Genomic DNA, 19,647 nt, shown 5'->3' with positions numbered 1-19,647 from the left:
GACGCAGTTGGCAGGTCAGGGGCAGAAGGTGGGCTGGGGCCTTGTGTGCGGCAGGAGGTGGCCGAGGAAGCTGGCCAGCCCCTGAGCCAGCTGCAGGCCCCGTTTGGCTCAGCTGGTGCCCACATGGCTTTCTCAGATGCCCACCTGGTGCCCGGGGCTGCGCCCACTCTGGGATGAAGTGGGGTTGTGTGAGCACCGGGTCACCCAGCGTAACACCACTCCAGGGACACGCATGGGGGCAGAGTGAGGCCTGGAGGGGAAAGCCTGGGACAGGGCTTTGATCTGAGGCTCGTTTTGGTCACTCACTCCAGGACGGTCTGTTGCACAGATGGCCGCCCCAGGCCAGAGGCTGTGCAGGGGGCTTGGGTTCCGCCGGGACCGCTTTGTCCCAGGTAGAGTGGGGTCCTTCTGCTGGGAGCGAGAGGACAGGGCGTGGCGATGCGCTTGTCACCAGTGTCCCCCACAAGCCTCAGCTTTTCCGGAGCTGTTGTCGCAGCAAGTGTTCCTGACACCACTGGCTGGAGAGGCCTCAGCTCAGCTGCTTGATTTGAAGTGGTCCAAGTGAGGCTTTTCTAAGATGTCGTTCAAAGACTGAGGCCAAGAGCTGACTCATTGGAAAAGACCCGATGCTGGGAAAGATTGAGGGCAAGAGGAGAAGGGGGCAACAGAGGATGAGATGGTTGGATGGCACCACCGACTCAATGGACATGAATGTGAGCAAGCTCCGGGAGACAGTGAAGGACGGGGAGGCCTGGCGTGCTGCGGTTCATGGGGTTGCAAAGAGTCGAACACAACTCAGCGACTGAACAACAGGCAACAGAAGATTGAGGCCCTTGGGTTTAATTCGCATAAATCAGCTATGACAATTCTCTTGAAGAAAACTGTGTGGATCCCCTTCCCCCTTGTTAACTTAGGAATTGACAGAGAAAGCAGAAGCCCTTCCTGGAGTTGAACGACGGGAACCTCGTATCTGAGAGCCCATCAGGCTGCCTGGTGACACATTTTGTGCCTTGTAAAGAGAAATGTGCCTGCTGGAGACGTATTTCAGCCCAGCATCGATCCATCATTTCCCCACTCTGATACTGTTCTCCTATTTTTTAGTCTTTCTTCCCAAACTTCAGACTCTTTTCCTCCTTGGAAAAGAGATTGAATCATAGTGTGAAACTTAATACATTTCAAATGTCACCTCTCTGATCATGAGTGATGGAACTTCTGCCATTTAAATACAAGATTATCTGGCATCTATTTGTAAATAAAATCAGCTGTACAGTGAAATCGATGCTGGCTTTTCATTTTTCACCCGAGATTTCTTGTCTGATGAAAGGGTTTCTTGACAAGGGTGCTGCGTGGAAGGCATAATGTTTCTCTGGCACGCGTGTGCGTGCGCGTGTGTGTGTTTGTACAACGGACGCAAGCCGGCAGCAGCCATCCGTCTTTCTGACACGAGGTTGTGATTGATTCCACGTGATCCTCCGGTGCACAAGGATTCAGGGGGGTCCGCTGCGGGCGCCTGGGGGTTTTGGGGGCTCTTCTGGAATTCCCTCAGATGAGGCCGTCCCTGGCGACCCCGTGCGAGCTCCCCAGGGTGCTTCTCACTGTGCACAAGGGCTGCCACCGTCTGTCACTGGTTGAGTGTGCGGCTGTGAGGGTTTCCCAGGTGGAACAGTGGGAAAGAATCTGCCTGCCAATACAGGAGACACAGGTTCGATCCCTGGGTCTGGACGATCCCCTCTAGAAGGAAGTGGCAACCTGCTGCAGTAGTCTTGCCTGGAAAATCCCATGGACAGAGGAGCCTGGCAGGCTATAGTTCGTGAAGTCGCAAAGAGCTGGAGGCCACTTAGCCTCTGACCACACACCATGAGGCTGTGGTGCTTAAGAGGCTATCCTCCTATGATTAAGAGGAAGCATGGACTAGGAAGGCAGCGCCCCAGGGCCTGGCTGCTCTTGCGTCTTAGCTCACGTGCCTTCTCCTGGTCGCACTCTGTCCTCTCCACGCCTCTCGGAACTTCTTGGGCGCCTTCCTCAAGCGCCCTTTTCATCACATCGGTCCCTGGTTGGGAACCGTTGAGAAAACTCATTTTTGGTTTTGTTGAGTACAACCCTCAGCCTGGTCTTCATGCGTTGTTCCTGTACTTGATGAAGTTCAGGTTTATATCGTGGGATGGCGGTCCACCCCGTTGCCAGAGGCTTCAGCAAGGGCGTCAGAGTCTCCTTGCGGGGAAGGCCAGGGCGTCGTGTGGCTGGAGGGGTGACGGGGAAGAGGGGACCCCAGCGAGTATGCAGCGACTCCGGCCCGTCGGTGCTCCCGCTGGCGATTCAGCCTCGCAAGCAGCACACGGGGCGGAGCTGCTCGCCCTCGAGCAGACTGCGCGTGTTGGACCCGCACCCCCGCCCTGAAGCCTGCTGGACGGCCTTCCCCAGCTGAAATAAGTGGCGGTGAGTTCCGTTTTGCTGGGGAAAGTTCTGCAGAACAGCGCACATCTGTTCATACTCTTGCCCTCCAACAGCCTGGATGGAGAAGCTGTGTTTCCGGCTCCCCCAGGGGCCTGGATGTGAGATGCTGCCGCTTGGGGCCAGAGTGTGGGGGCACCTGGCACCTGCAGGCCCAGCGCTGGGTGCCGTGCGTCCCTCCGCCGCTGGTTCACGGTGGCGGGGAGCCGGGAGAGGAGGCCCTGGGCCCAGCACCGGTGTGGACCAGGAAAGGGCAAGCCTCCGCCCCTCCTCCACAAACGCCGGGTGCTGGGTGTGGCTCCCTAAAGTGAGCACGGGCCGCCTAGGGGAGTCGGGACGGGAGGGGAGCCGACGGGGAACCGCAGAGGGGTCATCAGACGCGCTGGTGCCAGGAGGCCAGGCGTCAGTGCCCGGCGAGGTGTAAAGATCAGGTGAAGAGCCGCCCCCGGGAATCCAGGTGCCGTCCAGAACCAGTACGGTGGTTCTGCAGCGAGGTCTCCACTCCGCGTCTCAGGGCTGCCTGCCGTTCCTAATAATGAGGGTCAGGGAGCTCTTACTAGTGGGGCTGATTCTACCAGTACTTACCAGTTAGAGCTCCGCCAGATAATGTAAAACCATTTAGTGATTTACTTTAGCAACAAGAAATCCATTCTATGCTATTGTAAGTAAAACACTTTTAAGATAAATGAGTATTTACCAAACCAAAAATGTTTAATGAGAAGAGAGTCACGGTTTTACTTTTACTTGCCTTGATTTAAGACAGCTGAATTCTCATCTGTGTTTCTACAGTCCGCCTGTTGTAATATGTATTTTTGTTGTTGTTGGAGTATATGATGAAAACCCAGACTTCGTAGGTGTGTGGTTGGAGAAGGGAGAAGTACCGTAATAGCTTTCTGGATGACCGGATGCTTTCCCTTTAATACTGTACCACGACCTAAGAGATGGTAGCTTCTGGTTATAGTAAACATTGTGTTCTGAAATTTTTAGTTGAGAAATAATAAAAAGGACTATTAAAGGTCACTTGCAGTGTGACTGTGAAGCCGTGTTAGTGAACCTTTGTGCTTAGTCACAGTGAAAGCCGTTGGCCCGTCTTGTGCTCGGAACGGACCTTTTACACGTGTGGTTCTGTAACATCAGACATTGGTCATTGGAGCATACGGGATGCCTGAGGTATGCTGATATTCTGAACATCACGTTTCATTGAGTCGTATCAGAGACTCACCTTTGGGACTTCCCTGGTGGTCCAGCGGTTAAGATTTCACCTCCCAAAGCGAAAGATTTCTGCCTCCCCGAGCAGAGGGCGCTGGTTCAATCCCTGTTCTGGGAGGTAAGATCCCACATGCCTCAAGCCAAAACACTGAAACATAAAACAGAAGCAGTATTGTAGCAAGTTCAATAAAGACTTTAAAAATGGTCCACAGCAACAACAACAAAAAAAAAGTTTTTTTTTTAATCACGTTTTTACCACCACCTCATAAAGAACTGTCATGCTCAGAGTGGTGGGTCAAAGTTCTCCAAAATTTGAATTTTGGCTTCAAAGCTCAAATATTATTGGCAACAAATGCTGTGAATTGCTTCCCTTGAAGTGACGGGCTGACTCTGTTCACTTTTGAGGAAATGTCTGCCCGATACCTGAGTCTGAATAATGAGTTTGCCTGTCGGTCATTCTGTCAAATATCAATGATGTTTCTTGAAAAAACGTATCCATTACCGCTCTCAGCTCAAAGAGTTGCACCAGCTGCTTTTCTGGAAGAAGTTTAGCATTTTGGATGCATGTCTCGAGAGCCTTATTTCCCAGGTGTCACTAGTGGTAAAGAACCTGCTTGCCGATGCAGCAGATGGACAAGAGATGCAGGTTCGATACCTGGGTCAGGAAGATCCCCTGGAGGAGGAAATGGCAACCCACTCCAGTGTTCTTGCCTGGAGAATCCCATGGACAGAGGAGCCAGGTGGGCTACAGTCCATGGAATCGCAGAGTCGGACACGACTGAGCGACTAAGCATGCACGCACTCCATAGTTTTACGTGTTCTTCCCATTCTTCCCCAGATAATATTGAAAAGCTGTTTATTAGGGGTCGAGATTTGACACAGTACTGGTCGTGAGATTAGAACCTGTTCCTGTGCCGCCCGCGACATCCTCTAAGGAAATGCCTTTCTCACGAACGTGTGGCATTAAGGGTATAGTTGGTGGGGCCGCCCTGTCCGTGCCGTGTGCCAGCACTTTTACCTGCCACCCCTGGGGGCAGAGCCTCACAGCCCACGCCAGCAGGGCGGCCTAGGCAGACGGTCCCCCGGTGTCACCATGGATGCAGTCTGGGCCTCACCGGCCGCTGGAAAGGGCCCTAGGGAGCCCGGCGGTTGGCTGAGCACCGTGGGGGCCACCGCCCGCGGGGAGGGTGCTCTCTCGGAGACACCCCCTGGTGAGCTCACACAGGAGAAGTACAGGACGGAGCCAGTTCCTCACGGGTGGCTGTCGGCCGGGCTGGGCCCCAGGGAGCCGTGCCCGGGGTCCCGGAGCAGTGGGCCTCTCTGCCCGGGTCCTGCCCCTCGTTCCCCAGCACCGTGAGTTGCTGTTGCCCATCTGGGACGTCGGGAGCGCGGGCTGGGTGGCCCTGGCCTGGGATTTCCCGTCCCGTCGGCACAACAGGGCCACACTCGGGTCTCACCCGAGGTCAGTGTTCCTCAGGCCCCGTGTCAGGCTTGCAGCCAGAAATGTACCTTTTGTAAAACTGAATTTGCAACTTTATTTTATTTTTAAACGTATTTATTTTTGACTCTGCTGGGTCTCTCTGCTGCTGCCCGGGCTTTCTTTTCTGTAGTCGCAGTGAGTGGGGCCACTCTCTAGCTGCGGCTTCTCGTGGCGGTGGCCTCCCCGTGTTGTGGAGCGCGGGCCCCCGGGTGCTAGGGCCGCGGTCGTCGGGACCCGTGGGCCCAGCAGCGGCCGCTCCGCGACTCCAGAGCACACGGTTCTGCAGTCGTGGTGCAGGCTCAGCTGCCCCTGACCCCCAGCACTGGGGTCTTCCCGCGTCAGGGACTGAACCCGTCCCTCTTGCCTTGGCAGGCGGATTCCTCACCGCTCAGCCATCAGGGAAGCCTTCTGAGATCTAACTTCTAAAAATAATTAGGTAGGCGAATTCCGTGGCGGTCCAGCGGTTAGGACTGCAGGCTCTCACTGCCGAGGACCCTCTGTTGGGGAGTTAAGGTCCCATGAGCCATGAGGCAGGAAAAAAAAAAGGGCCATTATTTCTTCCAGTGGTTTCAGGGGTTGGGTCCTTGTGACGCTGCCTCTGGGGATGGTTTTTGGTTAGCTCACCGACAGCTGTCTGAGCCGGTCCTGCTGACGGCTGTGTCTCTATGAAGGACCGCCTTAGGACGGGATGACAGGACGCCGTCCATGAGTTTTGGGGTGAACAAGGGGTGTTCCCCTGTACTTCCCGGGAGGAAGCTGCCAGAGGGCCCATGCGGCAGCCCCGCCTGCCGGCCCCAGGAGGTAGTGGGTCGGGTCCCCAGCCCGGGCCGGCCGAGCCTGTCCTGGCCTGCTCGGGGATTGTTCTTGGGCCTTCGCCAGTCTCCTCATTTCACTAACGCCTCGCGCCAGGGCTGCCGGGAGCGCTCACCTCCTGAATTACGGCTTCCATACCTGACCGCCCTGCAGTCAGATCATTACTCTCAGATTCATTACTTAGCAGGACGGCCTCTTGGAGTAGAAAGGAACCGTAGCCTTTTATAATTAGTCATTTACATTTTCTTTCCTTGGGGAAGAATCACTCAATTCTAAGACCTGGTTACTGGCGTGGAAGTGATGGGGATGTTGGTGAAAGTAACTGTTTTATCTGGGAGCTTACTTGTCAGAGGAAAGGCTGGCAGCGCGCTGCTGTAGTGACTGGCAAAGGGATGACCAGGCCTGTGTCCGGGGGCTGGAGGGACGGGGAGGCGGGGGTGAGCTCGCTGCAGTGAGTTAGCCAGGGAGAGAATAGGCACGGCCCACCCCAGGACCCAGAGCCTGCCAGCTCCTCGAGAGGTTCTGTTCCAAGAGAGAGAGAGGCCCGAGGACCCTCAGAAGGAGCCAGGACCTTGATCCGTTTTCACTCCCTGCCAGGCTCCAAGGACAGAGAACAAAGGGCCGGCCCGCTGCTTGGGAAAGTGGTGGAGAGGACACCCACGTGGCCCCCACTTGGCTTCTGATGTTCGCATCAGGCGTCTCCTCCTGGAAAGGGCAGCAGAGCAGCAGAAGCGGGGCGGAGAGCCGGGCCTGCACCCCGCCTGTGAGTGGACAGCGAATGGCCCCAGAGTCTGGTCCACGTGAGGCTCTGCTCTCTCCTATCCAGATGCATCAGGCTCGGAGACGTGATCTGAGAGCTATAGTCGAGAAGAGTGAGGACTCCTGGCAGTGTTTTAGAAAGGCTTATTGAATAGACAAGAATGTGTGGGCTACTGAGCTGCAGCGGGAGATTCATTAAGAATGAATTATTGCGTGCCAATTTAAAAATGAAGATTAAAAAATAAATTCATCTACAGTATCATCGAAAACAGTGAAATGCATGTTGTTGCTGGATGGATGGTTCATTCCTTTTAATCACAAAGCAGTGCTGCACCGTGTGAATGTATCCGTTTGTCGAAACACCCTGCAGTTGCTGGAAGCCGAGGCTGGTTCTTCCCTTTGTCTCAGGAAAGGAATCTCCTCGAACGCGCGTGCACACATCCTCTGGTGGGTGTGCACTTTGTTTCCCTTGGGTCAGTTCCTAGGAGTGAACTCGCTGGGTCGTGGCATAGAGGTATACTTAGTTTTATGAAAAACATCCAGACCTTTCCCCCGGCTTGGTTACGCTACTTCACACACTCATCGGAAGTAAGGTCTGGCTGCTCCACGCGCTCACCAGCTTTGCGTGTCCCTGCTTTTACTTACGCTGGAGAGCAGTCCTCTGTGTGTATTTATCTATACTGTTGGGCTGCACCCCGCAGGCCTACAAGGCCCCATGTTTCCCCAGCTTCAAGACCAAAGAAAAGCCCAGTCGGTGACAGAGACATCAATGGTTCAGTGGGTGGGGGGCCTTGCATGTCTGAAACAAAGTCCTGGAGTGACCTCCGTGGATGATGGGCAGGACATGGAGGCAGTCTTTGTTCCCAGAGGAAAGGGAGTTTGCCGCTAAAGAGGGAATTAGATTGCCTTTTCATGCTGTTCACGGAGCTCTTGTGGCAAGAATATGGTAGTGGTTCGCCATGTCTTCCTCCAGGGGACCGTGTTTTGTCAGAACTGCTAACTATGACCCATCCATCTGGGGTGGCCCTGCACGGCATAGCTCATAGCTTCATTGAGTTTAGGCAAGCCCTTCGCCAAGATAAGGCTGTGATCAACTTTGGCCACCTGATGTGAAGAGCTGTTGTTGTTCAGTTGCTCAGCTGTGTCTGACTCTTTGCGACCCCATGGACTGCAGCACGCCAGGCTCCCCTGTCCTTCACCATCTCCCGGAGCTTGCTCAAACTCATGTCCATTGAGTTAGTGATGCCATCCAGCCATCTCATCCTCTGTCGTCCCCTTCTCCTCCTGCCTTCTGTCTTCCCCAGCGTCAGGGGCTTTTCCAGTGAGTCAGCTCTTTCCATCAGGTGGCCAAAGTATTGGAGCTTCAGCTTCAGCGTCAGTCCTTCCAATGACTATTCAGGACTGATTTCCTTTAGGATGGACTGGTTGGATCTCCTTGCCATCCAAGGGACTCTCAAGAGCCTTCTCCAACACCACTCATTGGAAAAGACCCTGATGCTGGGAAAGATTGAGGGCAGGAGGAGAAGAGGGCAGCAGAGGATGAAATGGTTGGATGGCATCACCGACTCAATGGCCATGAATTTGAGCAAAATCTGGGAGATAGTGAAGGACAAGGGAGCCTGGTGTCCTGCAGTCCACGGGGTCACAAAGAGTTGGACACAGTTTAGCGACTAAACAACAACAAAGTCAGGTCGGCTCATTAGTTACCCGGGAAACCCGCTGAGGGGCAGGCCCCTCACTGCCGCTTTGATAAGAACAGTCACTGGCCGGAGCCTGGGGCGAGTACGTAGGAAGGAAGGTCGGTCAGCAGCGCCAGGTGTGGGTGAAGCAGGCGGTGGTCAGGTAGGGGTGGACAGAGAGGCGAGTGGCCACCTTGACTGGCCTCACTGTACATCATCTCCATCTCTACGTATGGAGAGAGGGGATGGGAATATTCTTCCCAAGACTGTGGCTTGTCAGTTTATTTTTTAACAATGTCTTCTGCTGAGCAGAGAATTTTAATTTTGAGGACTTCTAATTTATTATTATTATTTTTTGTGGTAATGATTTTCTGTGTCCTATAACTAAAACTCCTTTTCCTGCCCCTAGCATGCCAGGATATTCTCCTGTGTTTTTCTTCTAGAAACTATAATTTTATTTAATTTTTTTGGACACTGTAATTTTAGCTTTTACTTTTAGGTCTGTCCTCGAGCTTGACTTAATTTTTCTGTGTGGTGTGAGGAAGGCATCATGGCTCATTTTTTAAATGTAGGTTTCCTAGTTAATAACAGCTGCATTTCTTAAGAGCAGTTTTGTTTTGTTCCCAGAACACACTGCTTTGGCACCTTTTCTGAAAATCAAATGACTGTTTAAGTGTAGGTCCGTTTTTGGACACTCGATCACGTTTCATTGACCTGGTAATGGAGTGTTAATGCCAGTGCACACACTGCCTTAGCCTCTGTGGCTTTTCTTGGAGTTGGTAGGGTAAGTCCTTCTAGTGTGTGCTTTTTTTAAAAAAATTGTCTTGAGTATTTTTAGTTCTTTGAATTTTTATGGAGAGTTTGTCATTAGCCATTTCCTACCCAAAAAAGCCTTGGAAAAAGTCTTAGGGCCTGGGATTTTTGAATGGGATTATATTTTGAATCTGTGTGTTAGTTTTCCCAGAATTAACAGTATTAGCAATGTTGATTTATTCTAGTCTGTAAGCATGGCATATTTTAAAATTTATTTAAATGTGTTTTAACTTATCCTCATAAACTTTTGTACTTTTCAGTGTATGGGCTTTTCTAATTTTTCTTAAATTTATTTCAAGGTAGGTTTTTTTTTTTTTTTTTTTTTAATAGTCCTTTAAATAGTATAGCTTTCTTTGTAAATTTCTTAAAATTTTTATTGATGGTTTATACAAATACAGTTGCGTTTTGTAAACTGACAGGTTTCCGGTTCCTGTTGTGTATCAGTTCCTCCGAAGCTTGCTGACTGGAGCATGTGTTTCGTCTCACTCGCGGAGTCTGTGGGTCAGGGTTGCGGTCAGCATGCACCTCGACCTGCTGTCTGCACCACGCCGCCTGGCGCCCCATGGGATGACTCGCAGGCTGGCCTAGGTTGTTGCCTGGGACTGGAATCAGCTGCAGCCTCACTCTTTCACGTGTGTGGTGCCCAAGCCTGGGTGACCCCAGGACTGAGACTGTAGTTGAGCTGCCCACTTGTGGTCTCCCTGCGTGGCTTAACATCCTCACAGCACGGTGGCCTTGGGAAAGTCAGACTTCTGATGTGATGGTTCAAGGCTCCCAGTAAGACTTCCAGAAAGCAAGGTGTAAGTTGCACAAGCCTACCCAGATTCAAAGAGAGGGAAATTTGACTTCATCTCTTGATGCAGGAGTGGCCTGATCACATCATAAAAGAACATTTGGGATAAGAGATACTGTTGTGGCCACTTTTGGAAAATGTAATACACCGCACCTTGCTTCTGGTGATCTTGCTAAATTTATTTATTAGTTCCAGGAGCTTTTTGGTGGATGCCTTAGGATTTTTTAAGGGCACAAGGGCGTCACCTGCAGATAAACAGAATTTTACTTCTTTCTATTAATATGTGTGGCTTTTATTTTCTCTTCTTCCCTTATTGCATTGTCAGGGGCCTCAAGTACAATGTTGAATGGAAGTGATGAGAGCAGACACTTTTAGATACATATATATGTAGGATGATTATGCTTTCTTGGTGAGTCTGTGTGTTTATTGTTATGAAATATTCCTCTTTTTCTGGTATTTCTTCTGTCCTGGGTCCAGTTCATCTGATATTAAAATAGGGATCCCGTCTTCCTTAGGATTAGTATTTCCAAGGAATACTAATTTATCGTTTTCCATCTCTTTGCTTTTAATCTGTATTGTCTTATTTAAAGTGCATTTCTTGTGGATAGCTTATAGTTGGATTTTGCTTTCTTGTCCTTTTAATGTGTGTTTAGCTCATGTACATTCATGAAATTATTTATATGGCTGGAGTTTAGGCTGCCATTTTGCTATTTATTTTCTATTCATTTCACATTATTTCCTCCCTTTTTCCTACCTTCTTTTGGATGCATTGCATACTTTTTAAGTTATGGAGAACTGTTTACAGACGTATTGAGCAGAAAGTACAGAGAGAGTCTGATATACTCTGTTGCCACCTGCACACAGACACACACTTGCTCCTGTTGTTAACGTCTTGCTTTAGTGTGGTGCATTTGTTATAACTGATGAGCTGCAATTGGTATATTGCTATTAACTAAAGTCCACGGTTGACATTGGGGTTCCCTCTTTGTGCTGTGCATTCTATGGGTTTGGCCAAATGTATAAGGACTTAAGGGGCTTCCCTACTGGCTCAGTCCGTAAAGAATCCACCTATAATGCAGGACGCCGCCTGCAATGCAGGAGACCTGAGTTCAATCCCTGGGTCGGGAACATGCCCTGGAGAAGGAAATGGCAACCCACTCCAGCGTTCTTGTCTGGAAAGTCCCATGGACGGAGGAGCCTGGCGGGCTACAGTCCCTGGGGTCGCAAGGAGTTGGACACAACTTAGTGGCTAAACCACCACCACCAGGACATACGTCCACCATTACGGTATCGTCCAGAGTAGTTCACTGCTCTGAAAACCCCCTGCCCTCCCCTGTTCATCCTTCCCTCTCCCGGAACCCTTGACAGCCAGGGGTCTTCTCGGCATCTCCACGGCTTTGCCGCTTCCGGAATGTCGTTTCCTTGGAACGGCCCCGTTCCGGGGTCCCTTTCCCTCAGGGGGCCTCTCTTGCTACTGTCTGTTTTCACTCTGGCTTGTCGGCGGCCTCTCCTCTCCCCGCCCTCCCGTTAGTGGTTGCTCCTTATAGCTCAGGCCTATAACTGACCGGGACTCCCTTCAGATGCTGTTGCACCAGCTACCGGTGCTGGCCGGCCTGTGTCCCAACACAGGCATTCAGCTTGTCCCCATTTTCTGAGCAGTTAGCAGGGGAGCACCATGCCGCTCTGCCAGGGCTGGGGGGGCCTTCTGCCCTCATCCCGTCCCGGGACCGATGGCCCCCGGGAACCTGTGGAATGGGTGGGCAGAAGGGCTCACACTTTGTGTGTACACCCCCAGTGCCTTATGAAGGAGCCTGCCTGTCTCCATGTAACAGATGAGGAAACAGAAGATCAAAGAAACTAGGCTCGCTGGTGGGAAAACAGTTGGCCTGGTAAATTTTTGCAGCGCCCTCCTGCCTGAGAAGGGCTTCCGTGGTAGCTCAGTTGGTAAAGAATCTGCCTGCAGTGCAGGAGAGCCAGGTTCGATCCCTGGGTCGGGAAGATCCCCTGGAGAAGAGAATGGTGACCCACTCCAGTATCCTTGCCTGGGACAGGAGAGCCTGGTGGGCTGAAGTTCATGGAGCTGCGAAGAGTCGGGCACGACTGAGCGACTGGCGCTTCCACCGTCTTTCCCCCCGAGCAGCATGCCGTGGGGCTCTGTCCTCCTCCTCCCCTCTGCCCAGAGACTGTGATGAGGACGTGGAGGGTGTGTGTAACCACTGCCTGTCAGCCTGGAGGGACAGCTGATGCGATGGATGACGTGCTCAGGGTTCAGAGTGAGTTCCACTGCCCGCGGTGCCAGCCAGACACGTGAAATGAACAAACTAATAGTAGTAAGTGAGAAGGCCTCCGTTCAAGTTCACAAAACCAGCCAGTGCGGCTTGCTGGACGCACGCGGTCTGGACTGTCTGGGTTGACTGAGTCTCCAGCAGGGCGCTTTCATCTTCACTGGGCCCAGGGTCTTCGGGCAGGTGACCGACCGACGCCTCGCGTCCTCTCTGGCCTCCTCTGTTAGGCTCACCTCGGCAGCCAGAGTCACCTTTTCCAAGTGCAGAGCTCGTGACTGCGGTGGCTGCCCTTTCTGTGCCGTTCGTGTCGTCCTGTAGCTTTGCTGGGGTCTCACCCTTGGCACCCCACATGGCCTTCCCGCCTTGGGGTGATGATCTCCCATCAAGTGCAGCTTCCTCGGGGCCCCTCCCGCCACCCTGGCCTTTGCTGCCCGCCTGGCGTGAGCCCGCGTCCCCACGGCTGCTGGGGCTGCCTGCTCTCTGCATCTTGCCCCTGGCCTCCCATTCTGTGTGTCCCTGGGTCAGGCCCCTGTTCTGTGCTCTGACCTCAGGGCTCCCTGGGTCGTGGTGAGACCGCATGTGCGTCTGCGTGGCCTGCATGATGAACGTTTGCTTGACGACCAGACCATCACCTATGAACACAAGTCCCATGTTTGTTTTCCTTCCCGACTGTGTTGGGGACCCAGGACCGCCCCAGGTTCTGGGAATCGAGCACAGTGGCTGCGACTCCTCCCAGTGCACGTGTGTGGGGTGCGCGGGCCAAGGAAAAAGGCCCAGAGGGGCCCCGGCGCGCACTGCCAGGAGTCCTGCCCCTGTGGAGTCGCCGGAGATGCTTAACTCCCGAGCCACGAGTTGGCCCGATCTCCCGGGAGCTTGTGAGAAAGGCCACACCCGGGACATCCCTGGAAGTCCCCTTCCAGGGCAGGGGACATGGGTCGATCCCTGGTTGGGAAAGCAAGACCTCACGTGTCCTGGGGTGACCAAGCCCCTGTGCTGCAAGACCCAGCTCAGCCAAAACCAAAACACAACCAACAAGAAATGCCAAGACTGGGGCCTGTACTGGGAGCTGTTGCCATAGGCACCTCTGCTGGCACGGACCAGCAGGAAAGCAGGCATTCAGCATAAAGCATGGTGCTCCGTGGCGGCCAGTGAGCCGTTCTCACTGGTTTAGGAGAGGTGGGGGCACCCACAATCCTGGCCCCAGGCCCCCCCCGGGGGAGCGCCGACCTTGCACACGGGCCAGTCTCAGGACAGCAGCCTCAGGCCTACTTCTCATGTAGGAGGCCCTCAGGCGGGGGTACCGCACCCAGGGAGGAGACCCCGTCCACCCTGCACTGGTCTTGAATGGATCGATGCCTTCACTGCACTCACTGGATCACAGGGGGCCCGAAACAGGGCCTGGTGTCGCGAGGTGTTCAGATGCATGTCCAGGGTGCGTGAGAGGGGCAGGTTTGGTTTCAGCCTCGGAAGGGCACTTTCCCGCAGAGACTGGCCGGGAAGGGCTGTGGGGTGTGCTGAGGGCCCGTGTCTCTGGTCGGGCACGGCCCCTTGTCACAGAGGGGAGGGGTCTCGGTCCTCCCACTCAGCCGACATGAGTGAACCTGCCTGCCCTTGTCTGAGATGTTCCTTCAGAAGGATTTAGTCCGCCTTTGCTCTGAGGAGCCCAGAAGTGCTGTTGGTTATGGCCGAAGTGTGAGGCGAGCCCGGTGTGCGTGCTTTGAGTTTTTTCCCTGCTGATACGGACTTTACCTTCTGTAAAATCACTTCCCAGAAGGTCGTTGTATTTCTTCAGACCTTCCTTCCCTCCCTCCGAGCAATAAGTTTTCTATATTCTTCTATCATTCTTTAAAGACCCAGAATCAAATCTCAGCTTGCAGAGGTGTGCCTGTTTGCTTTTCATGGAGTGTTATCATATTATTACTGTGACTATTTGTATAAATACACAGTATTCTCACTTGCTTCCTATTTTGCCTGCAGATACTTTCTCTTTCTTAGCAGATAGGTTCTGTGCCGGGTATGTGTGTGTGCGGGCAGGGCGGGGGTGTGGACGGGATGCTGGGGTCGGTGCCCCCTCCTTCAGCCGGAAGAACTCGGGATCTCGTCAGAGGCTGCAGGAGCCTGCTGGGCGCCTTTGGGGCCAGGTGCCACTCCTGGGAGGCTGCTGTGGGCACCTCACGCCCTCCGGCTCAGCCTCCGGCTCTGGAATGTCCTTGGAGTGTCCTTCAGAGGCTTCCTGGCTGCTGAGGGGCACGGTCCTCAGCTTGGATCCCTCAGCTGACCCCCCTGTGCCGGACCTGCGGCGGGTCTTCTCTGCCCCCGCTCCCACCCCCTGCCTAAGTCCAGACACCGAGGCCTCATCTGTCAGTCTTCTCAGGACCTTTCATGATGCAGGCTTTTTTTTTTGAAGACTCTCAGGTGTTATTCTTTCCTTACTATTTGGATTTTCAAAAGAACTCATCTCCCCTTCCTGGGTTTTGAACAAATTGAGAAATAAAACAAAATAGTGGCAGATGGAGACTGAAGAATAATTTTTATTTCTTCTGAATGAGAAGCTTGAAGTCCTATCTTAGTGTGAGAGCCAAATAAACCGGCGGACTGAATCTGGGGGTCATTCAGGCTGACCCTCCGTGTCGGAGCCGGCCCTGGGCCCGGGCAGGCTCCCCGCGTGCCGCAGAGCTGTGCTGAGGAGCAGCCTTACCCGGGGAGCGGCCGGTTTTGAGAGCTGGGCGGAGGGCTGGGCCTGCTGGCGGCCTCGACTCTGGGAGTCGCGGGTGGTCAGTCGCTTTCTTGGAGCCAGTGTTTCTGGGGATGGAGAACGGGCAGGGGAGGCACCGGTCGGACCCCCTCCCCCTGGAAGCCGAGCCCGGGTTTGAGGGCTGCTGTCTCCAGCTCCTTCAGCTGGCTCTCTGCATAACCGTTAGTTTCCCGCTCAGCCAGGGACATGGTGCCCCCATGGAGCCCGCCGCCTCTAGGGACAGGCCAGCCCCCTGCGGAACCCCTGCTTCTCTGAGTATCCTCCTGGGTCCACGGGGAGGGGGCGTCCGAGCCTGGTCCCGACGGTTTTGGAGCTCGTCAGACCTGAACAGTGATGCAGTAATCTGCAAGGCCTCTACCTGAGGCTGCAAAACCACTCTTAGGTTACTTCTCATCCTTAAATATGTCCAGCCTGACTGCTTCCCCCGGCTCATCGGAAATGCTGCCGTGAGGTGAGATGACAGCGTGGAAGCTTCCAGCTACGCAGCATGCCCCGAATTCAAGTGTGAATCTCCTCTGTCACCCAAGTTCCAGAGAGAAATCAAGTCTTTAAGGGCTAACCCTGGCAAGTTCAAGTCCCAAACCAGAATTCCTCTGCCCGTGAATGTTTAGCTGCATGGCAGCTCGGGCTCCGTGCCGCTGCCTGTCTCTGCCGGAGGGGCGGCCGGGGGTCTCTCTGGACGCGTGCAGGCCTTTTGGGTCCTAGCGCTCCTGTCCACTCAGTGCCGGTCTGTGACAGCCCTCCCTTCCCCAGACTTCAGTGTAGCGAGACCCACCAGCTTGTCACCCCGTCTACAAAGCACATCCTTCCAGGCCCGTGGGGCAGCCGCCCCAGAGTGCTTCCCCCCGCGTGGAGCTGAGCAGAGCGCACGCGGGGCCTCGGTGCCTCCTGCTGGAGTTGCCCTCGTGGAGCCGTGACAGCCTGGGATCCAGGGCCTGTCACTTGAAATCCACGTGGGAGAAACCGCAGCAGGAAGTTAGGTCAGAGTCCGCTCATTTTCTGTTTGTGTGGGGAAAAGATCGTGGTTGCCTTGTAGGCATTTTTAGTTTTGTCTCGTAGTGGCCGCGGCTCCTACTCTAGTCAGGAAAGATGTGTGTGTGTAGGTGTGTTTGTTCCCGTGTGTGTACACATGCGTGTGTGTGTATGAGTGTGTGTTTGTGCCTGTGTGTGTCACACATGCTTGTGTATGCATGCATGTGTGTGTGTGCCTGTGTGTGTGTGTGCCCATGTGTGTTTACACACGTTTGTGTATGCATGTGTGTGCCCGTGTGTGTACACATGCTTGTGTGCCTTCATATGTGTATGAGTGTATGTGTATGTGTGTTTGCGCCCGTTTGCGCATGTGTGTGTGTGTATGAGTGTGTGCCTTTGTGTGTACATATACTTGTCTGTGTGTGTGCGTGTGCATGTGTATAACTGTGTGCCCGATGTGTGTATACATGCTTGTGTGTGTGCGTGTGCATGTGTATGACTGTGTGCCCATGTGTGTGTATACATGCTTGTGTGTGTGTGCATGTGTATGAGTGTGTGTGCGTGTGTATGAGTGTATGTGTGTATGAGTGTGCACCTGTGTGTGTACACATACTTGTGTGTGCGTGTGTATGTGTGCCCGTGTGTGTGTACACATGTGTGTTCCTGTGTGTGCATGTGCTTGTGTGTGTTCCTGTGTGTGTGTGTGCACGTGCTTGTGTGTGTTCCTGTGTGTGTGTGTGCACGTGCTTGTGTGCACACACACATTAAGCCCAGAGAGTGCTGACAGTGCAGGAGCCCCTGGGTGCCACATCTGACTGCTCGCCCTCAGACATCACTGCTGGCATGAAGGTCGTCCTCTCCTCCTGGCTGTGTCTCCTGGAGCCCTCCCCCCACCCAGATCCCGGGGCAGGTGGTGTGGGGGTGCTGTTCCCACGTCCCCATCCCCTTCCACCCATGTCTCCCCGAGGACAAGCCATCGTCTCCCAGCACCAGCCCAGCGCATGCCTGCCTGAACCAACAGGACCCACTCACTCATATTCAAGGACCCACAGGCACAGCGCCTTGTGGCTTGAAACCACACGGATTTGTCATTTCACAGTCGTGGAGGTCATGTACAGTAGTCATGTACGGACGTGAGAGTTGGACCATGAAGAAGGCTGAGCACCGAAGAATTGATGCTTTTGAATTATGGTGTTGGAGAAAACTCTTGAGAGTCCCTTGGACTGCAAGGAGATGAAACCAGTCAATCCTAAAGGAAATCAGTCCTGAGTATTCATTGGAAAGACTGATGCTGAAGCTGAAGCTCCAATGCTTTGGTCACATAATACGAAGAACTGACTCATTGGAAAAGACCCTGATGCTGGGAGGGATTAAGGGCAGGAGGAGAAGGGGACGACAGAGGATGAGATGGTTGGATGGCGTCACCGACTTAATGAACATGAGTTTGAGCAAGCTCTGGGTGATGGTGAAAGACGGAGGAGCCTGGTGTGCTGCAGTCCACGGGGTCACAAAGAGTCAGACACCATTTAGCGCTTGAACAACAACCTCCTGGAGGTTAGAAGGCGGACCTGCCCCTGGGGCGGGGTGGCCGGGTCAAGGTGTGGACCGGGCCACGTCCTTCCTGGGGCTCCAGGGGAGAGCTGCTCGCTGGCCTCTGTCCAGCCTGCTTTGCTGGTCTACTGGCCCCTCTGTCCATCCTCCAGGTGGGGACCGGTGTCCTCACTTCTCTGATGCTGATGCTCCTGCCTCCAGGTCCGAGGGCCCCGACCGCACCGGGCCCACCTGGGTGACTGGGTGCTTTCCCTGTTCCAGTGGGTTGATTAGCAACCTTCACCAGCACCTTGCTGGGAATCAGGCCCTGGGTATTGGTGGGGTCACTACCCCGCCTCCCGTAATCATCCAGTGCAAGTCTGTCACTGCAGGAGTGCAGTTGAAAGCCTCATCCTGAGAGCGGTCCCTGAGCGTGGGCTGAGGCTCCTGAGGGCTGCTCTGTGGGGTGCCCTGGGGCAGCACGTGGTAGGCGCCACCCTCCTCCCCCGCCGACGTGTGTCCTCTGGTCGTGACAGTGAGGGCACCGGGCTTCCTGTTCCTGAAGCCTTGGCGCCTGCTGGTGACCGTGCCTCCTTGAAGCCTCGGAGCGGTACCATGGCAGCGTTGCCATTCTCATTATAGATGATGCCGCTGAAGCCCAGAGAGGTGCTGTTCCTTGCTGATGTCACACAGCATCTAAGGCATCGAGCTGGGTTCTCGTTCCAGGTCTGCCCCTGCCCACTGGCTGCGCTGGTTTTCTTGTCTTAGTTTATGAACTTCTTCACCTGAGTGCCTGAGACTGAAGCCCCCTGGTCCCTCCGTGCTCACACCGTGACCGTGTCCTCAGCCCTCGGAGGGCAGGTCTGACGCGGGTAGCGCCAGCAGGTCCCTGGTTCCCATTAGCTCCCCTGCAGTGCTGAGCGCACTCTGCCCTTCTGCTGGCCAGAGCAACTCCCGGCAGACTCTGCCCCTCAGCGAGCTGTCTGTTCCATTTAAATGTAAATCTCTGCCTTTACATATAGAAATGTCCCAGTAAATACTCCCCAGAGTGGGTGACATGGGGAAGCTTCAGCGCTCACCTCCCAGCTCAGCCTGCACGCGCGTGGTGTGACGCGGCCTCACGCTGTGTGCATGGGTCGCTCTGTGAATTCGTTCTCTTGTCTAACCATCCACCTTCGTCCCCACTGCCTGTTCTCCTTTGGAAAGCCAGTTTTTTCCTCCATGCATATGATATTCCCTGTTATTTTCCCCTCAGGACAACTATACATTCGCCCAACCTGGGATTCAGATGAAAGTGAAGATGTTGGAAGAGCTCGTGAGCCGCATTGACGGTAAGCCCGCGTCTGAAGCGCCCCTCTTCTTGGGAGGCGGGGGAGAAGAGGGTGGAAGGCTCACCCGGTTATCCTGGGACCCCCCCCCCCCCCCCCACCCCTGCTGCGCCTTCTGCTGGGGCCACCTGGGCGCTGCTGGGGCCGGAGCCATTCCCGTTCCCTTTATGAAGGCGATATAATCAGAGTTCAGCTCCGTCCCTTCACAGGAAGTAATGAGCGCGTCCTCGAAGCAGGCAGCCCTCACTCTTATTAAGGCCGGTGGTTGTCATCATCCAGCGGCAGCCTGGTTGTTTATGGCCGGCCTCTGGCCCAGTGTTCCTGCCTCTGCACGTCATTTTGCTATCAAGGATGCCGGCGTAATTTCTCCACGGAATCCAATTAATTAACGAGTGGGAAAATAACATCTTTAATATTACAGAAAAATCGTAGTGTGTGCCCAGCCATTTTCGATTACGTTTTCATGTGTAAGTGGGGGCTTTGAAATACTTTCTACCTTTGTCCTTAAAATAATTCCCCCTGTGATGTGCTGACTGTCACATTGCAATAGCAGGGTTTAATTAAATGAATGTTGAAAGATGATGCTGGCCCATTCCAAGCGTACCCTCCTGAGCGTTTGTTAAATTAATGAGCAGAGCGTTAACGGAGTGATACCATGCAGAACCGGGTGTGGGCCTGTGACACCAGGCGGTAGGCGGCGCTGTTCCGGGGAGAGGCAGGCTCTGTCACCCCGAGCCCCACGTGAGCGCGACGGGTGACTTCACCGAATCTGCAGAGAAG

At 53.9% G+C, this 19,647-nt stretch overlaps 1 protein-coding gene across 2 annotated transcripts in view; it reads left to right on the top strand.

Annotated features, from left to right (window-relative positions):
* Positions 1 to 19,647, top strand: part of TBC1D22A (TBC1 domain family member 22A) — a 260,985-nt gene that overhangs the window by 164,742 nt on the left and 76,596 nt on the right. For both annotated transcript variants that reach the window (XM_061124319.1, XM_061124318.1), the window contains exon 10: positions 18,795 to 18,870. In XM_061124319.1, the coding sequence (XP_060980302.1) occupies positions 18,795 to 18,870 (76 nt within the window). The remainder of the gene's footprint in view (positions 1 to 18,794; positions 18,871 to 19,647) is intronic.

The sequence above is a fragment of the Dama dama genome, chromosome 22 (assembly GCF_033118175.1).
Source record: "Dama dama isolate Ldn47 chromosome 22, ASM3311817v1, whole genome shotgun sequence".
Classification (NCBI taxonomy): Eukaryota; Metazoa; Chordata; class Mammalia; order Artiodactyla; family Cervidae; genus Dama; species Dama dama.
Note: the sequence above shows the minus strand (reverse complement) of the source record. Positions and strands in the feature narration are given on the sequence as shown.